General features: G+C 37.8%; 1 protein-coding gene across 1 annotated transcript in view; it reads left to right on the top strand.

The window, feature by feature from the left end:
* Positions 1-23,969, top strand: part of F8 (coagulation factor VIII) — a 122,993-nt gene that overhangs the window by 64,477 nt on the left and 34,547 nt on the right. Inside the window, exons 14-18 of the mRNA XM_068532435.1 lie at positions 5,724-8,811; positions 14,253-14,406; positions 16,138-16,350; positions 16,638-16,866; positions 17,056-17,238. Of these exons, the coding sequence (XP_068388536.1) occupies positions 5,724-8,811; positions 14,253-14,406; positions 16,138-16,350; positions 16,638-16,866; positions 17,056-17,238 (3,867 nt within the window). The remainder of the gene's footprint in view (positions 1-5,723; positions 8,812-14,252; positions 14,407-16,137; positions 16,351-16,637; positions 16,867-17,055; positions 17,239-23,969) is intronic.

The following is a 23,969-nucleotide window of genomic DNA, read 5'->3' as shown; positions in this document are numbered from 1 at the left end:
CCAGCACAGCTAAATACATAAATAAATATTTTTTTAAAAAAAGAAAGAAAGAAAAGGGAATCCTTGTACACTGTTAGTGGGAATATAAATTGGTGCAGCCATTATGGAGAACAGTATGGAGGTTCCTCAAAAAATTAAAAATAGAACTACCATATGATCCAGCAATCCCACTTCTGGTATATATACAAAGGAAATGAAATCAGGATCTTGAAGAGATATCTGCACTCCCGTGTTTATTGCAACATTATTCACAATAGCCAAAACATGGAAATAACCTAAGTGTCCATTGATGAATGAATGGAAGAGTAGAAAGACCCTGAGCTCACCTGCTCTCACAGGCACACCAAATCACAACTATTTTCAGAACAACCATCAATGGAAAAGACTGGAACCTACCAGAAAAGATTGTCTACAACTAAAGATATAAAGAAGGAACCACAATAAGATGGGTAGGAGGGGCATCATCATGATATAGTGAAATCCCATACCCCTGGGTGGACAAGTCACAAACGGGAGGATAATTACCATTGCAGAGGTCCTCCCCAAGGAGAGAGGGGTCTGACCCCATGTTGGGCTCCATAACCTGTGGGTCATATACTGGGAAAATGAGCCCCCAGAGCATTTGGCTTTGAAGACCAGCAGGGCTTACTCTCCAGAGTCCCAGAGAGCTGTGGGAAGTAGAAACTGTACTCTTAAAGGGCGCACACAACTCTCACATGCTCCAGGATCCAGGGTAGAAGCAGTAATAGGAGCCTGGGTCAGACGTACCTGCTGATCTGGAGAGTCTCCCAGAGAGGTAGGAGGCAACTGCAGCTCACCCTGGGGACATAGACACTGGTGGCAGCCATTTGGGGAGCTGATTCTACCAGGAGGACACTGGTGCTGGTAAGCACCATTGTGAAATCCTCCCTCTAGCTTATAAGCCTCAGGACCCATCCCCGCCCTGGCCCAACAGCCTGTAGGCAAAAGTGCTGAGACACCTCGTGCCAAGCAACTAACTGGGCATGGACACAGCCCCACCCACCAACAGACAGGCTGCCTTAAGACCCCCTGAGCCCACAGCTGCCCCTGGACATGGCCCTGCCCACCAGAGGGCACGGGATCTGCCCCACAAACCAGTGTGCAGGCACCAGACCCGGGACCTCCAGCCAGAGACCCTGGGACCCAGCTCCACCCACCAGTGGGCAGACACCAGCCCCAGAATCCCCTGGGCTCTGGCCCTGCCCTCCAGTGAGCCTGCTCTAGCCTTGGGACCAGCTTCACCCACCAACAGGTGTCACTCTTTGTCACTATTTGCTGTCACTGTTTGCAGATGACATGACACTATACATAGAAAATCCTAAAGACACCACCAAAAAACTACTAGAGCTCATCAATTAATTCAGTAAAGTTGTAGGGTCCAAAAATAATATACAGAAAATCTGTTGCATTTCTATACACTAACAACAAACTAAACTATCAGAAAGAGAAATTAAGGAAACAGTCCCATTTACAATCGCATAATAAAGAATAAAATACCTAGGAATAAACCTGCTTAAGGAGGCAAAAGACCTGTACTCAGAAATCTGTAAGATGCTGATGAAAGAAATCAAAGATGACACAAACAGATGGAAAGATATACCATGTTCTTGGATTAGAAGAATCAATATTGTTAAAATGACTGTACTACCCAAGGCAATCTACAGATCCAATGCAATTCCTATCAAATTACCAATAGCATTTTTCACAGAACTAGAACAAAAATTTTTAAATCTATATGTAAACACAAAAGATAATGAATAGCCAAAACAATCTTGAGAAGGAAAAACAGAACTAGAGGAATCATGTGCCCTGACTTCAGACTGTACTACAAAGCTACAGTAATCAAAACAGTATGGTACTGGTACAAAAAAACAGAAATATAGATCAATGGAACACGATAGAGAGCCCAGAAATAAACCCACACACTTATGGTCAATCTGCAACGAAGGGTGCAAGAATATACAATGGAGAAAAGACAGTCTCTTCAATAAGTAGAGCTGGGAAAACTGGACAGATACATGTAAGAGAATGATATTAGAAATTCTCTAAGACCATATACAAAAATAAACTCAAAATAAATTAAAGACCTAAATGTGAGACCAGATACTATAAAACTCCTAGAAAAAAACATAGATGAGACACTCTATGACATAAATAGTAGCAATATTTTTTTGGATCTGTCTCTTAAAGGAGATAAAAGCAAAAATAAACAAATGGGACCTAATTAAACTTAAAGCTTTTGCACAGCAAAGGAAACCATCGACAAAAAAAACACAAAAAGACCACCTACTGGGACTTCCCTGGTGGTCCAGTGGTTAAGAATCTGCCTTCCAATGCAGGGGATGCGGGTTCGATCCCTGGTCAGGGAACTAAGATCCCACATGCCATGGGGCAACTAAGCCCATGCGCGCTCTAGAGCCCATGCACCACAACTAGAGAGAAGCCTGCCTGCCACAACAAAAGATCCCGCATGCTGAAACTAAGACCCAACGCAGCCAAATAAATAAATATTAAAAAAAAAAAGACAACTTACTGAATGGGAGAAAATATTTGCAAATGATATGACAAACAAGGGGTTAATATCCAAAATATGTAAACAGCTCACACAACTCAACATCAAAAAAACAAACAGCCCAATTTAAAAAATGGTCAGAAAGCCTGAATAGACATTTTTCCGAAGAAGACTTACAGATGGCTGAGAGGCACATGAAAAGGTGCTCACCATCGTTAATCATCAGAGAAATGCAAATCAAAACCACAATGAGATATCACCTCACACTTGTCAGAATGGCCATCATCAAAAAGACAACAAATAGCAAATGTTGGCAAGGATGTGGAAAAATGAAAGGCTAATACAATATTGGTGGGAATGCAAATTGGTGCAGCCACCATGGAAAACAGTATGGAGGTTTCTCAAAAAACTAAAAATAGAACTACTATATGACCCAGCAATTCCACTCCTGGGTATATATCCAAAAAAAAAACAGAAAACTCTAATTGAAAAAAAAGATGTGTACCCCAATGTTCATAGCAGCATTATTTACAATTGCCAACCTGAGTGTCCATCAACAGATGAATGGATAAAGAAGATGTAGTATATATATATATATATATATATATATATATATATATATATATATATATATACAGTGGAATACTACTCAGTCATTGAAAAATGAAGTTTTGCCCTTTGCAACAACATGGATGGACTTGGAGGGTATTATGCTAAGTGAAATATGTGAGACAGAGAAAGACAAATACTGTATGATATCACTTATATATGGAATCTAAAAAATACAACAAACTAGTGAATATAACAAAAAAGCAGCAGACTCACAGATATAGAGAACAAACTAGTGGTTACCAGTGGAGAGAGGGAAGGGGGGAGGGGCACGATAGGGAAAGGGGATTAAGAGGTACAAACTACTATGTATAAAATAAATAAGCTACAAGGATATATACTATGACACAGGGAATATAGCCAATATTTTGTAATAATGATAAATGGAGCATAACCAAATATTGTGAATCACTATGTTGTACACCTGAAACTTATATAATATTGTACATCAACCATACCTCAATGAAAAAGAAGAAAATTTTTGAATAAAAAAAATTTAAATTAAAAAAACTCTCTGAAAAAGAAAAAAGTGATATATATACATACATATATATATATATATATGATGGAATATTATTCATCCATTAAAAAAGACAATATGGATGAACCTGGAGGGCATTATGCTAAGTGAACTAAGCCAGACGAAGACAAATATTGTATGGAATCACTACTATGGGAAATCTTTTTGAAAAAAAGAAAAAGAAAATGTAGAACTCACAGAAACAGATAGTAGAATGGTGGTTATATCATGTTTTGTAATCTTCTTTTTTTCCCCTCACTTAATAATGTATTTGATGTTTTTCTATGTCAATAAATATAGATGAACATCATCATTTTAAAAGATTGGTTAATATTCCAGGCTAGAAATATTGCACATGCTAGGGATATTGCACTATCATTAAAGAGCTCTTGTCTAATGAAGCCTGAGGTGTGCTCCTACCCACTTGTGATCAGCTGGGCTCTGTCTCTCTAGGTTACTTTGATAGGAACTAGCTCCAGGATTGAATATCAGCCTAAATAATTAGTTCATTGAAAGCCCCAGTTATATCACTGAGGTCGGAGGCAGGTCCGTATATTTGTAGTGCTGACCAAATCTCAAACTTGGCCAGGCGTCTTATGCCTGTTTCAGAAGTTGGAGTAGGAGATTGGCAGCTGAGGTGTCTCCAAGGGAATTATAAGTTAATTTTCTTTGCATCTGTGGTTATATCTCCTTTCTTATTTCAAATTTTATATGTGTGGAATTTCTTATATTTATTTGGTTATTTATTTTATTGAGTTTTAATCAAAGAATCAACTCTTCTTTAAGCTCTTGGATTGAAATTTATTAATTAATTACTATAATGTTTTACTTTATTTTTATTCACACATGTAATAGAAAAAGATGTTCTCATTACAAAAATTCAACCAGTACAGATATAACTAAAGCTCCTCTTGATCACTGTTCCCAGGCCCTTCTCAGAGTATGACGGATGTCATTCTAGACCTGTTTATGGAGTTTCATTTCCCCTTTTCTCACCCAATTACTGTCTTCCTCAGGAAAAGGAAGTATTAGATTTATCTAAGTTATAACAGTGGAATTTTTAGAGTGAAAAACCTTATTTAAATTACTCATTTCGGCTCCAGTCCTGGTCTACTCTGACCCAACATGGTTTTATACCATCAAAAATATGCTTTAAATATCATGAAATTGGGTTCTTGTATCCCGTGTCTTCATATTTTTTAATATACTCCTTTATTTTGGTAGAAGACATTCTCTAATCATTTCCTGAGAATGGCTGAATTAGAGGTAGATGTTCTGAATCCTTGTATATTGGAAAATGTCTTTATTCTCATTTCCCATTTGAGTGATTATCTGGCTGCACATAGATTGCAGTGTGCATTAATTCCAAAATGTTTGACCACAGGAACCTTTTCCATGGGCATCCCATTGTCTCATAGGGCTCTGTGGAAATATACTTTGAGGAAAGCTTTCTCTTTGAGGAAGAGCTGTATTCAGTGAAGATTTTGCTTGCAAATATTGTGACTTGATGAGACTGTTCAGGTACCTGATCGGTAGCTTAGTAAAGCTGTATTTGTTTTCATTTATGTTTACGCATATACTTTACCACCATGAAATCCTTTTACTCAGATAATCCTGTTCATAGTAGAAATTAATATTGCTAGAACTGTGGTGGGATTTTATGTTATTTGTATCCTAAACCTAAGTCCTGCTCCCTTATGCTTACTTATCCTACAAATTGGTCACCAAAGAGTTCTGTGTGACTAGTAAGACTCTCCACTATTGTGTATAATTACATTTCTCCATTTTTCTCCATATATATATATGTATATTCATTTTAAATCACAGCCCTTTCTTGTGGTCACAAACAGATATACCACAACAGCAGCAATGCAAAACCACTTTTACTACCATTGTTGGACTACTGTTCCATGTGTCAGGCATTTAACCTAACGACCTGCAATATAATGGTACTGAGTAGTATTTTTTCATTTATCTGGGAATAGAAGAGAACCTCTAACAGAGATCTTGCTTGGGACCTGGGTTATGAGTAACCAGAATCTTATTCTTCCTCATCTCCAGGTCTGTGGGTTCTGGGGTGCCACAACTCAGACTTTCGGAACAGAGGCATGACAGCCTTACTGAAGGTTTATAGTTGTGACAGGAACACTGGTGATTATTATGAGGACACATATGAAGATATTCCAACCCTCTTGCTGAATGAAAACAATGTCATTGAACCCAGAAGCTTCTCCCAGAATTCAAGGCACCCTAGCACTAGGCAAATGCAATTCAAAGCCACCACAACTCCAGAAAATGATATAGAGAAGACTGACCCTCAGTCTGGAGAGAGAATGCAGCTGCTTAAAGAACAAAGTGTCTCCTCTAGTGATTTGTTGATGCTCTTGGGACAGAATCCTACTCCACATGGATTATCCTTATCTGATCTCCAAGAAGCCAGAAATAAAGCTAATGATCATTTACCTAGAGCAATAGAAAGAAACAAGGGCCCGTCTGAAGTGGCACATCTCACACCAGAGCTCCATCACAGTGGGGAAAGAGTATCTACTCCTGAGCCAGAGCTGCCATTAAGATTGAATGAGAATTTGGGGACAACTATAACAGTAGAGTTGAAGAAACTTGATTTTAAAATTTCTAGTTCATCGAACAATCTAATGACTCCACCAACAATTCCATCAGGCAATTTGTCAGCAGGTACTGAAAAGACAGGTTCCTTAGGACCCCCAAATATGCCAGTTAATTTTAGTAGTCAATTAGGTGCCATTGTATTTGGCAAAAATTCATCTCACTTTATTGGGTCTGGTGTACCTTTGGGCTTGAGTAAAGAAGATAATGATTCCAAGTCGTTAGAAGCAGTTTTAACAAATAGTCAAGAAAGTTCACTGGGAGAAAATGTATTATCAGTGGAGAGTGATAGGTTATTTAAAGAGGAAGGAGTTCGTGGACCTGCTTCATTGACCAAAGATGATGCTTTGTTTCAAGTTAATATCTCTTTGGTAAAGACAAACAAGGCACTAGTTAACTCAACAACTAATACAAAGACTCACATTGATGACCCAGCATTATTAATTGAGAATAGTACATCAGTCTGGCAAGATATTATGTTAGAAAGTAATACTGAGTTTCAAGAAGTAACTTCCTTGATTGATGATGAAATGTTTATGGACAAAAATACTACAGCTTTGGGACTAAATCATGTGTCAAATAAAACTACTTCATCAAAAAATATGGAAATGATCCACCAAAACAAAGAAGACTCTGTGCCACTAGATGCAGAATATCCAGATACATCATTCTTCAAGACTCTGCCAGATTCAACAAATTGGATGAAAAGGACCCATGGCAAGAACTCCCTAAGCTCTGGGCAAAGGCCCAATCCAAAGCAATTAACATCTTCGGGATCAGAAAAATCTGTGAAAGATCAGAATTTCTTGTCAGAGAAGAATAAGGTGGTAGTAGGAGAGGATGAATTTAGCAAGGGCACAGGCCTTAAAGAGATGATTTTTCCAAATAGCAAGAACGTATTTCTTACTAACTTGGCTAATGTCCAAGAAAATGATACACACAATCAAGGAAAAAAGTCTCAGGAAGAGATAGAAAGGAAAGAAAAATTAATCCAAGAGAATGTAGTTTTGCCTCAGGTGTATACAGTGACTGGAACTAAGAAATTTCTGAAGAACCTTTTTTCACTAAGCACTAAGCAAAAGGTAGAAGGTTTAGATGAGACATATACTCCAGTACTTCAAGACACCAGGTCATTAAATGGCTCAGCAAAAAGAGCAGGGGTTCACATGGCCCATTTCTCAAAAATAAGGGAGGAAGCAAACTTGGAAGACTTGGGAAATCAAACAAAGCAAATGCTAGATAAATATCCAAGCACCACAAAGATGTCTCCTATTCCAAGTCAGCAGAAGGCTATACCTCAGCGTGATAAGCGGGATTTGAAACAATTCAGACTCCCACTAGAAGAAATAAAGCTTGAAAGGGAGGTAATTCTGAATGACACCTCAACTCAGTGGTCCAAAAACGTGAAATATTTGACCCAGGGCACCTTCACACAGATAGAGTACAACAGGAGGGAGAAAAGGGCCATTACTCAGTCATTCTTATCAGATTGTTCTATGAGGAGTCATGACATTATTCAAACAAATGGCTCTGCATTACCCATTGCACAGGTATCAGTATTCCCATCAATTAGACCTACAGATCTGACCAAGATTCCATCCCAGGACAACTCTTCTCATCCTCCAGCATCTGCCTGTAGTTATAGCTTTGTGGAAAGGAGTTCTGGGGTCCAAGAAAGCAGTCATTTCTTACAAGGAGCCAAGAGAAATAACCTTTCTTTAGCCTTCCTAACCTTGGAAGTGATTGAAGGTCAAAGAAAGATCAGCGCCCTAGGGAAACGGGCCACAAACTTACTCATGTACAAGAAACTTGAGAACACTGTTGTCTTGAAACCAGGATTGCCTGAAGCATCTGGCAAAGTTGTTCATCAGGAAGACTTTTTCCATACAAAAACTAGCAATGATTCTCCTGCCCACCTGGATCTCAGGGAAGAGATACTCCTTCAGAAAATACAGGGACTTGTTAAATTGAATAAAGTAAATAGACCTGAAAAAGTGCCCTTTCTGAAATGGGCAACAGAAAGCTCTGAAAATACTCCCCCCAAGCTGCTGGGTCCCCTTGCTTGGGATAACCAATATGCTACCCTCATACCAAGAGAAGAGAAATCCCTAGAGAAGTCACAAAAACACACAGCTTTTAAGACAAAAGACATCATTTTGCCCCTGGACCCTTGTGAAAACAATCATTCAATAGCAGCAATAAATGAAGTACAAGATAAGACCCAAAGAGAAGCCGCCTGGGTAAAGCAAGGAGGGACTAGAAGGTTGTGGTCTCAGAATCCACCAGTCTTGAAACGCCATCAAAGGGAAATAACCCTTACTACTTTCCAGCCAGAGGAAGACAAAATTGACTATGATGATACTTTCTCAATTGATACGAAGAGAGAAGATTTTGACATTTATGATGAGGAGGAAAATCAGGGCCCCCGCAGCTTTCAAAAGAGAACGCGACACTATTTTATTGCTGCAGTGGAGCGGCTTTGGGATTATGGGATGAATAGATCCCCCCATGCACTAAGAAACAGGTATGGGTACATTGATTATTCCTTTGTCCTACTGTTGTGACCTTTGATTTTTACCAGGTGCTGAAACAATAGGAAAGGCACAACCAGCAGTGAGACTCCAAAGATTGAGGAAGCTGAGAACCAGATGGCAAAGTCTAGATGAAGCTGAGGAGCAAATGGGAGATTAGATGATGACACTAACAATGAGAGTTACGGGATGGTAAACCCAGATGGCATGAAACTCACTCTGGTGGGATGGTGAAGAAGAGGGGTCTACGAAAGGGTAGGGGGGTCAGAGTCAAGAAGCAGCCATGGGGAGCAGGAAGAAAGTCAGCCTCACCTATCAGCCCTATGAGCTGCAGGGTAAGGTTTAGTCTCCTGAGAGAGCCCTGATAGAGGCAGGAGGAAGCAGTGAAGTGTGTGGTAAAGAGATTGAGGATGCAGGGAAAGCTGTTTTCCATAGTACTGGGGATCCAGAGGGCAAAGTGGGAGGATTTGATTGTTAGGGGAGCAGAGGGAGGTTGGGCAGGGGAGAGAAAGCACAGAGACATGTGGAAGATAAACATAAGGAGAGTCAATCAGTCAACCAATATTTATTGAGCACCTATTATATGCCAGACACTTGCATAGACACTGGAGTGCAGCAAAGTAGGAGCTTACATTCTACTGGGGAGAGCAAGGGACAATAAATTAGTAGAAAACTAAATAGGGGAATCTTGGTGCCGTTCAAAAGGTAGACTTGAATAATATGGTAGAGTGACGGGGGTGTTACTTTAGCTGTGATGGTCAGAGAAATTCTCTTTGTGGAGTTGAGACCTAAATGATGATAAGAGGTCAGCTAACAGAGGTCTGAGAGAAGACATTTCCGGCAGAGGGAACAGGAAATGCAAAGGCCCTGAGAATGAAACAAGTTTAGCATGTTTGAGGAACAAAAAAGGACCAACATGACTGTAGTACAGTAAGGAAGTGTGTGCAGGGGTAGGGAGATGAGGTGGCAGAGATGAGCAGTGGTCAGATAATATAGGTCCTAGAGGAAGGGTAGATGCTCTCCCTCTTCATTAGTCATTGTCACTTCCCAGCCTTGCTTTCTACCTCAAATGAGCCCTTATTGCTGCACAGCAACCGTAGAATATTTCCTGCTCTCCTGGACCTCTATCTTACATTTTCTGCTTTTTCCCTAAATCTCCAACACGTTTTGCCCATTCTCCAACACCCCTTCTCACTCCTAGTTGATGCTTTGCACTGAACTCCACAGACTTCCAACACCACATTTACTGACATCTGTACCAATATACTGCCCAGTTTTGCACTCGATCCCATCCTTTCTCCCTTCATAAAAAACGTTGCTTTAGCAAGTCCCTTGTTCTCTCTTACATCATCAGTTTCTCACTTTCCACCAGATTAGTCTCACCAGCGTCAATCAAGCTATTGATTAGAACAGGGTAGTGGTGGTGAAAATCAAAAGAAATGTAAGGATGTTGATTATGATTTAAAGATAAGCAGAGAGGGCTTGGTGTTAGATTGAGTATGGGGAGGAATGGTGAGAGAAGACTCAAAGAAGATTTTCGGGTTTTGTCCTGAGCAACTAGGTGGATGATAGTGACATTTAATGAGATGTGGAAGGCTTGAAGCAGAACAGATTTATTTGAGGAAACACTCAAGGGTCTGTTTTGTACATATTTAATTTGAGATGCCTATTAGAGATCCAAGTTGAGTTTTTTAAAAATTTATTTTCTTTTAATTTTTTTTGGGCTGCATTGGGTCTTAGTTGCGGCACGCGGGATCTTCATTGAGGCATGCAGGATCTTCTCATTGCAGCGCACGGGCTCTTCGTTGTGGCGTGCGGGCTTCTCTCTAGTTGTGGCATGCTGGCTCCAGGGCACGTGGGCTCTGTAGTTTGTGGCACATGGGGTCTCTAGTTGAGGCTCACGAGCTCAGTAATTGTGGCACACGGGCTTAGTTGCCCCGTGGCATGTGGAATCTTAGTTCCCCGACCAGGGATCGAACCCACGTCCCCTGCATTGAAAGGTGGATTCTTTACCACTGGACCACCAGGGAAGTCCCCAAGTTGAGATGTTGAGTAGGCAGTTAGATATATGAGTCTGGAATCCAAGGAAGAGGTCTGTGCTAAAGATACAAATTTAAGAGTTATGAGCTTATTAATAGCATTCAAATAAGACTTGATGGGATGATGAGGGAGTAAAAGTAGATGTAAACCGTGCCCACTTTACGCTAGGTCCCCAAAGGGCTACATGCTCAAAGTAATGGTAAACCAGTTAACTTGCACTTCATTGACTTACAGCCCAGTTTTCTGTCATCTGTGTTGTCCATGAAATCTCTATTCTTGATCAAAATTTAAGCATGTCTTGGATTGGCAGTGCCTGCAGACATCTGGCTGAAGAATACATAAAACCTCTCTAGTGTAAGAAACCAACATTCTAGGCCTCAAGTTATTTTCACAAATATTCCAGATACAACTTCTAGCACACAAAGATACTGGGTATGAAATAAAACAAGAAAAATAAGCAAGAAACCACAACTAAGGAGTCCACATGCCGCAACTAAGGAGCCAGCAAACTGCAACTAAGACCCAGTGCAACCAAATAAATAAATAAATAAATAAATATTTTTTAAAAATCTAAGTACTCAGTTAAGTAGAAAGGAAACTTTAAAGCAAGAGGTTTGTAGAGATACAGAGGAAATGTTATAATAATAAAACAGTCAATTCAATAGGCAGCCATACATTCATAAATTACTATGAACCTAATAATATAGTTTTAAAATACATAAAGCAAAACTTGACAGACTTAAATAGAGAAATAGATAAATTCTCAATCATTATAATCACTTCTATTCAATACTGTACTGAACACTCAAGCAGTAAACACATATAAAAGGTATAAAGGTTGAAAAGAAAGAAATAAAACTGTCCTTGCGTACAGATGATATGATTTTATACATATAAAAAATGTTTACAAATAAGTGATTAGAATTAACTAGGAAGGTTAGCAGGTTTGTAGAATTGAAAATCAATATACAAAATCTATTATATATCGATATAGTAGCAGCAGACAGGTAGAAAATGAAATTAAAAGAATGTGTCATTTACAATGGAATGAAATAGTAACAAGTACCTAGAAATAAGTATGACAAAAATTTTTCAAGACCTCTATGGAAAAACCTATGGAAATTTATTGGGAAACTTTAAAGAAGACCTAAGTAGATGCCAAGATATACCATGTACATGTACTGGAAAATGCGATATTATGAAAATGTAAACTATCCCCAAACCGATCTATAGATTCGGCACAACCTATGTGAAAATCTCAACAAGTATTTTCTCTTGCAGAACTCAACAAGCCTGATTTTAAAGTTACTAAGAAAATGCAAAGCGCCAAGAATAGCCAAGACCCTCTTGAGGAAAAGGAACAAGATGGGAGGAATTGCTGTATAACATATTGAGACTTATTTTAAAGCTATAGTAATGTGATAATTGGCTTAGGAGTAAACAAATAGGTCAGTGAAAGAAAACAGAAAATCCAAAACTAGACTAACACATTTATAGGCATTTGATTTATGGAAAAGGTGTCACAGAAGAGCAGTTTTCAATAAATGTGCTGAAATTTTTTGATATCCATATAGAAAGACATTAAACTGGATCCCTAACTCACACCATACACAAAAATCCACTAACAGTGGGTTACAAGTCTAAACATAAACATAAAACCTTAAATCTCTTAGACAGAAAAAAGTAAGAGAATATCTCAATAACTTCAGGGTAGGAAAAGAAAGAGAATTTATATCAAGATACAAAAAGCACTAACCATGAAGAATTTTTAAATAGATTTCACTACATTAAAATTATGAATTTATGCTCATCAAAAGATAACAAAAAGAGAATGAAAAAATAGCCACAGAAGGGAAGATGTTTGCAGCACAAAAGGCCAACAAAGACTTATATCAAGAATATATAGAGTACTCCTTTGACTCAATAAGAAAAAAAAGCTGATTATCCAATAGAAAAATTGGCACAAAAAAGAAGAAAACAAACTTGGATAGGCATTCCACAAGAGGAAATCCAAATGGCTACTACCCATAAGAAATTAAACTCATTATTAATCAGGGAAATGCAAAATAAAACCACAGAGACACTGCTGTGCAACCAGTAGCATGGCCAAAAATGTAAAAACACAGTCAATATCAAGTGTTTGTGAAGATTTGGAGCAAATGGAACTCTCATACATTGCTGATGAAAATGGAAAATGGTGCAGTTCCACTCCTAGATATGTGCCCAGCAGAAATGCATACAAAGGTTCATAGCAGGACTGTATAAGCACCAAAAATTACTCAAATGCACATGATTGCGTTATGTTCACACAATGGAATACTATACAGCAATAGGAATGAACAAACTATAGCTACACACACAACGTAGACGAACCACAACCATAATGCTGAGTAAAAAAATCACAAACAAAAGAATGTATGCAATATGGTTCCATTTGCATACTTCAAAAATAGGGAAAACTAAGCTATATTCTTTAGGTATGTATACATAAGTGGTACAGTTATGAACAAAATCAAATAATTATAAACATCAGAATGGGGATTACATTTCGTGGGAAGGGAGAGGGTGTGATTGAAAAGGTAGATAGATAGCAGTGAGTCTTCTGGGCTGCTGGAAAAGTTCTTGATCTTAGTGGTGGTTGCATTTTTTGTATCAAAAGCATTTATGTTTTATGCACTTTATTGTATAGTTTTAGTTCGCAGTTTTTACAGAATTTTTAAAAAGCAAAGAAAAGTGGTCCAAGGACTGAACACTGAGGCTCTCATATTTAGAGTATGTTTATAAACCCTACATCCATTCAACGTTCAACAAATTTTTGGGGGGAACCTACTATGTGCCAGGCACTTGTTCCAGCTGCTGGGAGTACAACAGTGGACAAAACAGACAAATCCCCCTGTTTTCATGGATCTTATATACTAGAGAAGCCTGGGGAGAGTGTGTCCAGGAGGATGGAGTGGTTAACTATGCAAAATGTTGCTTAGATGTTGAGTAAGATGAGGACATAAAATTGACTATTGGCTTTGATAAGCCACTTGCATGATTTTGTTACCACCTAAATATAGATGATCTTCATCTAGACCTCTTTTGTGAACTCCCAGTCTCCGTGTATTTCCCAATATAATTCCCACAGATACCCCATGTGTCCAAAACTGTATACACCAACCTACCCTTCTAGGGTTCTCCATCTCAGTGAACTGCATCACCATCCATCCATTTGCCCAAATCAGAAACCGGGAAGTTATCTTTAATCCCTCTTTCTCCCTCCCTTCTCCATTGCATTTCCAGTTCATCACTTCTACCAAATGTATCTCAAATACAGGGAAGACAACAATGTGAGGCATTTCTACCCACCTGGTCCATGAGAATATTACTTTTCCTCTGCTTTTTTCTCCAGAGCTGAGAATGGAGGTGTCCCTCAGTTCAAAAAGGTTGTATTTGAGGAATTTGCTGATGGCTCCTTTACTCAGCCCTTATACCGTGGAGAACTAAATGAACATTTGGGACTCTTGGGACCATATATAAGAGCAGAAGTCGAAGACAATATCATGGTAAGTTGAGGACAATGAAATTACAAGAAAATTAATCCCGTATATGTTTTTTAGATTTCTGATTCTAAAAATAATGGCCATAAAAAAGAATGAAATAATGCCATTTGTAGCAACATGGATGGACCTAGAGATTGTCATACTGAGTGAAGTAAGTCAGACAGAGAAAGAGAAATATCATATGTTATCACATATATGGAATCTTTAAAAAGGGTACAAATGAATTTATTTACAAAACAAATAGAGTCACAGATGTAGAAAACAAAACTTACGGTTACCGGGGGAAGGGGGGTGGGAGGGATAAATTTAAATTTTTTTAAATAAAAATAATGTATTCTCACTTTTGAAAACGTTTAAAGTATAGAAAATAAGGAAGTTGAAAAATAATACCATAATTATCATTTTGCTGTATGTTCTTATTTTTCCTATGTATTCTCTTTATGTATTCAAAATTATGTAATGCATCATCCTACTTCTTTTCTAAATAAATATGTCATAAACATTTCTTATGTCATTAAAAACACTTCCTACATATATTTTTAAATGACGGAATATTAGTCCATTATATGATTTTATGGTTTACTTAACCGTTTACTTTGAACAACCTTTTAGATAGTTTCTTTTTTTTTTTTTACTATTTAAGTAATGCTGCAGCCACAACCCTTTTCCTAGGATAAAATTCCAGGAGTGCAATATACATGAACATTTTAAGACTTTCTCTAATGAATTATCTATTAATGTTCTTTGCATAGTTGAAATTTTTGGAGGGAGTGCTTTTCTTGTTCATTTATATTACCTTGTATATTATAGATCATTGATATATTAATGATCATTGATCATTTTAGTGAATAATATTTTTCCAAGTTTGTTTTCTCTTAATTTTGTATATAATGGTTTTTAAAATAAAACAGGTTTGAAATTTTAGGTAGTAACCCATAAATCTTTCCTTTATGACACTTTCATAGCTTTTTTGTTTATAAAAATCCTTCCCTATACAGAGGTTTTTTTTTCTTAAAATCACCTATACTTTTTTCAACTTTCTTTTACAGTTTAATTTCTTAACATTTAACTTTTTAATCCATCAGTAATTCCTGTAGACTAGAATTTGTTTTTGGTGTGTGTGAGCCAAAGATCAAGGTAGTTTTATTTTTTCCAGAAACAGTCATCCATTGTCCCAATTGATTGTTTACACGAAGGATATAGGAGGATCTAAAATTATGGGATTGTGAGTGAATTTTTTTCTGACTTCAATTTTATTTTACTTTCCATATATCACATGAAAAAGTATAATTTTTTTTAATTTGAAAAACAAGTTTTCTTTAAAGATCATAAGTATTCATCCTGGTATTTGTCATGAAGAACCTTAATTTAAGAGTATCAGTTCCTGGGGTTATGGTCTCTTAAAACCACTGTGGTGATATTTTCCCCTTTACTTTGGAATTGCTTTTAAGTATTTAGAAATTTTCTCCTTTGCAACTTTGAGTTCATGCCTTAAAGATTTTGGAATTCAAAAATGTCTCAGTTTCTTTTGTAGATCTTTAGGTTTGGGTTCTAATGACATCCATACTCTGTACCATTTCCTCCAGCTATTAAAAACCTGGATAAAGACCCCCCAAATCGGCATTGCTATTAGGGATATAAACCCTAACCTAAGAACTTTACAAGATCTTAAAACATAACACTTGCTTTTTTTATTTCTTTTCTTTTCTTTTTTTTTTTTTTCTTGCTCTGCAGGTAACATTTAAAAACCAGGCATCTCGTCCCTACTCCTTCTATTCTAGCCTTATTTCTTATGAGGAAGATCAGAGGCAAGGAGCAGAACCTAGAAAAAAGTTTGTCAAGCCTAATGAAACCAAAACTTACTTTTGGAAAGTGCAGCACCATATGGCACCAACTAAAGATGAGTTTGACTGCAAAGCCTGGGCTTATTTTTCTGATGTTGATCTGGTAAGCAGGTCTATGTTGTGCTGGCCCCTTTCTGGTTTAAAAGAAAGGGTCTTTGTGTTATGTTTGAAGTTTGGTATTTATCCTAAGCATAATGGGAAGCTTTAGATAGGGGAGGTGTCATCATATTTATGACTTAGACATATCGCTCTGGAATCTACTAAAGAGGAAGAAATTGTACTGTGGGAAGATGGGGAGTGGGTTGGAGTGTCATAAAAGTTGATGAGAAATGCACTCTGGTTCATGGGTGAGAGAACTTTTGCTCATAGAACTGGTGTCTTTCCTCTCAGGAAAAAGATGTGCACTCAGGCTTGATTGGACCCCTTCTGATCTGCCGCACAAACACTCTGAGCGCTGCTTATGGGAGACAAGTGACAGTGCAGGAATTTGCTCTGTTTTTCACTATTTTTGATGAGACCAAGAGCTGGTACTTCACTGAAAACATGGAAAGGAACTGCAGGGCTCCCTGCAACATCCAGATGGAGGACCCCACTTTTAGAGAAAAGTATCGCTTCCATGGTAATATATTCCACACCCAAATATTACTCGCTGTGAAATGAACCTTGAGCCTGAGGTTTGGACATTGTGTGATTTGAGACTATATGTGTGGGAGTGGAATCCTCATAGGAATCAATATTCTTGACTGGAGTGGAGGGAAAGACACTTATACAATAGATTTTAACAGCTTTCTCTGTGTTCTTTCTCCAGCAATCAATGGCTATGTGATGGATACACTACCTGGTTTAGCAATGGCTCAGGATCAAAAGATCCGATGGTATCTGCTCAGCATGGGCAGCAATGAAAATATCCATTCTATTCATTTCAGTGGACATGTGTTCACTGTACGGAAAAAGGAGGAGTATAAAATGGCAGTCTACAATCTCTACCCGGGTACGAGCCACTTTGTGTTCTTTCTTCAACTTACTGTGCTTGCTGAAAACCTACTTTAAAGGTCTATGCCCTGGGGATATGTCCAGTGAACAAAGCAGACCAACTCCCTGCTCTCGGGTAGCTTACTTTTTCAAGTAACTTTACCCTACAGAGAGATAATAAATAAATTAGCAAGTGAACATGATAATTTCAGATACAGATAATGTGCTATAAAGGAAATAGAACAGAATAAATGGATAATTGATGTCACAGCACTTTCCTAGGAAAAAGGGATTTTTCTACCACCTCAGATCCCACATGGCACCAGTAGTTTCCCAAAGACTGATTTGTTTATGTATGAAAGCAATATATTGATTAAGCACTCCTCACAATGTTGATCAAAACATAATTTCATTTTAGTTCTGCAGTGTCCCTTTAAAACAGGTTTAATAGTGGAAGTAAACTTCCCCTGTTTCTGTGTAAAAATTCTGATAAGCCCAGTGACTTTTCTGTTCACTCTTTTTTTTTTTTAAACATCTTTATTGGAGTATAGTTCCTTTACAGTGCCGTGTTAGTTGCTGCTGTATAACAAAGTGAATCGGCTATACGTATACATATATCCCCATAGCCCCTCCCTCTTGCGTCTCCCTCCCACCCTATCCCACCCCTCTAGGTGGTCACAAACCACCGAGCTGATCTCCCTGTGCTATGCGGCTGCTTCCCACTAGCTATCTATTTTACATTTGGTAATATATATAAGTCCATGCCACTCTCTCACTTCGTCCCAGCTTACCCTTCCCCCTCCCCATGTCCTCAAGTCCATTCTCTATGTCACTTCTTTATTCCTTTCCTGCCCCTAGGTTCTTCAGAACCTTTTTTTTTTAATTCTATATATATGTGTTAGCATACGGTATTTGTTTTTCTCTTTCTGACTTACTTCACTCTGTACGACTGACTCTGGGTCCATCCACCTCACTACAAATAACTCAATTTTGTTTCTTTTTATGTCTGACTAATATTCCATTGTATATATGTGCCACATCTTCTTTATCCATTCCTCTGTCGATGGACACTTAGGTTGCTTCCATGTCCTGGCTATTGTAAATAGTGCTGCAGTGAACATTGTGGTACATGACTCTTTTTGAATTATGGTTTTCTCAGGGTATATGCCCAGTAGTGGGATTGCTGAGTCATATGGTAGTTCTATTTTTAGTTTTTTAAGGAACCTCCATACTGTTCTCCATAGTGGCTGTATCAATTTACATTCCCACCAACAGTGCAAGAGGGTTCCTTTTCTCCACACCCTCTCCAGCATTTATTGTTTCTAGACTTTTTGATGATGGCCATTCTGACTAGTGTGAGATGGTATCTCATTGTAGTTTTGATTTGCATTTCTCTAATGATTAGTGATGTTGAGCATCCTTTCATGTGTTGGTTGGCAATCTGTATATCTTCTTTGGAGAAATGTCTATTTAGGTCTTCTGCCCATTTTTGGATTGACTTGGTTTATTTTTGATAGTGAGCTGCATGAGCTGCTTGTATATTTGGGAGATTAATCCTTTGTCAGTTGCTTCGCTTGCAAATATTTTCTCCCATTCTGAGGGTTGTCTTCTCGTCTTGTTTGTGGTTGCCTTTGCTGTGCAAAAGCTTTTAAGTTTCATTAGGTCCCATTTGTTTATTTTTGTTTTTATTTCCATTTCTCTAGGAGGTGGGTCTAAAAGGATCTTGCTGTGATTTATGTCATAAGGTGTTCTGCCTATGTTTTCCTCTAAGAGTTTTATAGTGTCTGGCCTTACATTTAGGTCTTTAATCCATTTTGAATTTATTTTTGTGTATGGTGTTAGGAAGTGTTTTAATTTCATTCTTTTACATGTAGCTGTCCAGTTTTCCCAGCACAACTTATTGAAGAGGCTCTCTTTTCTTCATTGTCTATTCTTGCCTCCTTTATCAAAGATAAGGTGACCATATGTGCGTGGGTTTATCTCTGGACTTAGGAATCCTGTTCCATTGATCTATATTTCTGTTTTTGTGCCAGTACCGTACTGTCTTCATGACTGTAGCTTTGTAGTATAGTCTGAAGTCAGGGAGCCTGATTCCTCCACCTCCATATTTCTTTCTCAAGATTGCTTTGGCTATTCGGGGTCTTTTGTGTCTCCATACAAATTTTAAGATTTTTTGTTCTAGTTCTGTGAAAAATGCCATTGGTAGTTTGATAGGGATTGCATTGAATCTGTAGATTGCTTTGGGTAGTATAGTCATTTTCACAATGTTGATTCTTCCAATCCAAGAACATGGTATATCTCTCCATCTGTTTGTATCATCTTTAATTTCTTTCATCAGTGTCTTATAGTTTTCTGCATACAGGTCTTTTGTCTCCTTAAGTAGGTTTATTCCTAGGTATTTTATTCTTTTTGTTGCAATGGTAAATGGGAGTGTTTCCTTAATTTCTCTTCAGATTTTTTTGTCATTAGTGTATAGGAATGCAAGAGATTTCTGTGTATTAATTTTGTATCCTGCTACTTTACCAGAGTCATTGATTAGCTCTAGTAGTTTTCTGGTAGCATCTTTAGGATTCTCTGTGTATAGTATCATGTCATCTGCAAACAGTGACAGTTTTCCTTCTTCTTTTCAATTTGGATTCCTTTTATTTCCTTTTCTTCTCTGATTGCCGTGGCTAAAACTTCCAAAACTATGTTGAATAATAGTGGTGAGAGTGGGCAACCTTGTCTTGTTCCTGATCTTAGCGGAAATGGTTTCAGTTTTTCACCATTAAAAACGATGTTGGCTGTGGGTTTGTAATATATGGCCCATATATTGCCATATATGGCCCATATATGGTTGAGGTAAGTTCCCTCTATGCCTACTTTCTGGAGCGTCTTTATCATAAATGGGTGTTGAATTTTGTCAAAAGCTTTTTCTGCGTCTATTGAGATGATCATATGGTTTTTATCCTTCAGTTTGTCAATATGGATTATCACATTGATTGATTTGCGTACATTGAAGAATCCTTGCATTCCTGGGATAAACCCCACTTGGTCATGGTGTGTGATCCTTTTAATGTGCTGTTGGATTCTGTTTGCTAGTATTTTGTTGAGGAGTTTTGCATTTATGTTCATCAGTGATATTGGCTTGTAGTCTTCTTGTGTGTGTGTGGCATCTTTGTCTGGTTTTGGTATCAGAGTGATGGTGGCCTCGTAGAATGAGTTTGGGAGTGTTCCTCCCTCTGCTATATTTTGGAAGAGTTTGAGAAGGATAGGTGTTAGCTCTTCTCTAAACTTTTGATAGAATTCACCTGGGAAGCCATCTGGTCCTGGGCTTTTGTTTGTTGGAAGATTTTTAATCACAGTTTCAATTTCAGTGCTTGTGATTGGTTTGTTTATATTTTCTATTTCTTCCTGGTTCAGTCTCGGAAGGTTGTGCTTTTCTAAGAATTTGTCCATTTCTTCCAGGTTGTCCATTTTATTGGCATATAGTTGCTTGTAGTAATCTCTCATGATCCTTTGTATTTCTGCAGTGTCAGTTGTTACTTCTCCTTTTTCATTTCTAATTCTATTGGTTTGAGTCTTCCTCCTTTTTTTCTTGATGAGTCTGGCTAATGGTTTATCAATTTTGTTTATCTACTCAAAAAAACAGCTTTTCGTTTTATTGATCTTTGCTGTTGTTTCCTTCATTTCTTTTTCATTCATTTCTGATCTGATCTTTATGATTTCTTTCCTTCTGCTAACTTTGGGGTTTTTTTGTTCTTCTTTCTCTAATTGCTTTGGGTGTAAGGTTAGGTTGTTTATTTGAAATGTTTCTTGTTTCTTGAGGTAGGATTGTATTGCTATAAACTTCCCTCTTAGAACTGCTTTTGCTGCATCCCATAGGTTTTGGGTCGTCGTGTTTTCATTGTCATTTGTTTCTAGGTATTTTTTTTATTTCCTCTGATTTCTCCAGTGATCTCTTGGTTATTAAGTAGTGTATTGTTTAGCCTCCATGTGTTTGTATTTTTTACAGTTTTTTTTTTCCTGTAATTGATATCTAGTCTCATAGTGTTGTGGTCAGAAAAGATACTTGATACGATTTCAATTTTCTTAAATTTACCAAGGCTTGATTTGTGACCCAAGATATGATCTATCCTGGAGAATGTTCCATGAGCACTTGAGAAGAAAGTGTATTCTGTTGTTTTTGGATGGAATGTCCTATAAATATCAAGTCCATCTTATTTAATGTGTCATTTAAAGCTTGTGTTTCCTTATTTATTTTCATTTTGGATATCTGTCCATTGGTGAAAGTGGGGTGTTAAAGTCCCCTACTATGATTGTGTTACTGTTGATTTCCCCTTTCATGGCTGTTGGCATTTGCGTATGTATTGAGGTGCTCCTATGTTGAGTGCATAAATATTTATAATTGTTATATCTTCTTCTTGGATTGATCCCTTGATCATTATGTAGTGTCCTTCTTTGTCTCTTGTAATAGTCTTTATTTTAAAGTGTATTTTGTCTGATATGAGAATTGCTACTCCAGCTTTCTTTTGATTTCTTTTTGCATGGAATATCTTTTTCCATCCCCTCACTTTCAGTCTGTATGTGTCCCTAGGTCTGAAGTGGGTCTCTTGTAGACAGCATATATACAGGTCTTGTTTCTGTATCAATTCAGCCAGTCTGTGTCTTTTGGTTGGAGCATTTAATCCATTTACATTTAAGGTAATTATCGATATATATGTTCCTATTACCATTTTCTTAATTGTCTTGGGTTTGTTATTGTAGGTCTTCTCCTTCTCTTGTGTTTCCCACTTAGAGAAGTTCCTTTAGCATTTGTTGTAGAGCTGGTTTGGTGGTGCGGAATTCTCTTAGCTTTTGCTTGTCTGTAAAGCTTTTGATTTCTCCATCAGATCTACATGAGATCCTTGCCGGGTAGAGTAATCTTGGTTGTAGGTTTTTCCCTTTCATCACTTTAAATATGTCCTGCCACACCCTTCTGGCTTGCAGAGTTTCTGCTGAAAGATCAGCTGTTAACCTTATGGGGATTCCCTTGTATGTTATTTGTTGCTTTTCCCTTGCTTTTTAATATTTTTTCTTTGTATTTAATTTTTGATAGTTTGATTAATATGTGTCTTGGCTTGTTTCTCCTTGGATTTATCCTGTATGGGACTCTGTGCGCTTCCTGGACTTGATTAACTATTTCCTTTCCCATATTAGGGAAGTTTTCCACTATAATCTCTTCAAGTATTTTCTCAGTCCCTTTCTTTTTCTCTTCTTCTTCTGGGATCCCTATAATTTGAATGTTGGTGCATTTAATGTTGTCCCAGAGGTCTCTGAGACTGTCCTCAATTCTTTTCATTCTTTTTTCTTTATTCTGCTCTGCAGTAGTTTTTTGCACTATTTTATCTTCCAGGTCACTTATCCGTTCTTCTGCCTCAGTTATTCTGCTATTGATTCCTTCTAGAGAATTTTTAATTTCATTTATTGTGTTGTTCATCATTGTTTGTTTGCTCTTTAGTTCTTCTAGGTCCTTGTTAAAAGTTTCTTGTATTTTCCCTATTCTGTTTCCAAGATTTTGGATCATCTTTACTATCATTACTCTGAATTCTTTTTCAGGCAGACTGCCTATTTCCTCTTCATTTGTTTGGTCTGGTGGGTTTTTACCTTGCTCCTTCATCTGATGCGTATTTCTCTGTCTTCTCATTTTGCTTAACTTGCTGTGTTTGGGGTCTTCTTTTTGCAGGCTGCATGTTCATAGTTCCCATTGTTTTTGGTGCCTGCCTCCCATGGGTAAGTTTGGTTCAGAGGGTTGTGTAGGCTTCCTGGTGGTGGGGACTAGTGCCTGGGTTCTGGGGGATGAGGCTGGATCTTGTCTTTCTGGTGGACAGGACCACGTCCAGTGGTGTGTTTTGAGGTGTCTGTGAACTTATTATGATTTTAGGCAGCCTGTCTTGTAATGGGTGGGGTTATGTTCCTGTCTCGCTAGTTGTTTGGTATGGGGCATCCAGCACTGGAGCTTGCTGGTAATTGAGTGGAGCTGGGTCTTAGCGTTGAGATGGAGATCTCTGGGAGAGCTCTTGCCGTTTGATATTACATGGGGCCGGGAGGTCTCTGGTGGTCCAATGTCCTGAACTTGGCTCTCCAACCTCAGAGGCTCAGGCCTGACACCCAGCAGGAGCACCAAGACCCTGTTAGCCACACAGCTCAGAAGAAAAGGGAGAAAAAAAAGAAAGAAAGAAAATAAATAAATAAATAAAATAAAGTTATTAAAATTTTTAAAAATTATTAAAATAAAAAAGCAATTGAAAAAAAAAGAAGAGAGCAACCAAACCAATAAACAAATCCACCAATGATAACAATTGCTAAAAACTATACTAAAAAAAAATGGACAGACAGAACCCTAGGACAAATGGTAAAAGCAAACCTATACAGACAAAATCACACAAAGAAGCATACACATACACACTCACAAAAAGAGAAAAAGGAAAAAATACATATTTATATATAAAAAGGAAGAGAGCAACCAAATCAATAAACAAATATACCAGTGATAATAAGCTCTAAATACTAAACTAAGATAAACATAAAACTAGAAACAAATTGATACAGAAAGCAAACCCCAAGTCTACAGTTACTCCCAAAGTCCACCGCCTCAATTTTGGGATGATTCGTTGTCTGTTCAGGTATTCCACAGATGCAGGTACATCAAGTTGATTGTGGAGCTTTAATCTGCTGCTCCTGAGGCTGCTGGGAGAGATTTCCCTTTCTCTTCTTTGTTCACACAGCTCC

Source organism: Eschrichtius robustus, chromosome X, assembly GCF_028021215.1.
Source record: "Eschrichtius robustus isolate mEscRob2 chromosome X, mEscRob2.pri, whole genome shotgun sequence".
Classification (NCBI taxonomy): domain Eukaryota; kingdom Metazoa; phylum Chordata; class Mammalia; order Artiodactyla; family Eschrichtiidae; genus Eschrichtius; species Eschrichtius robustus.
The sequence above is the reverse complement of the archived record's forward strand: the minus strand, read 5'-3'. Positions and strand labels throughout refer to the sequence as shown.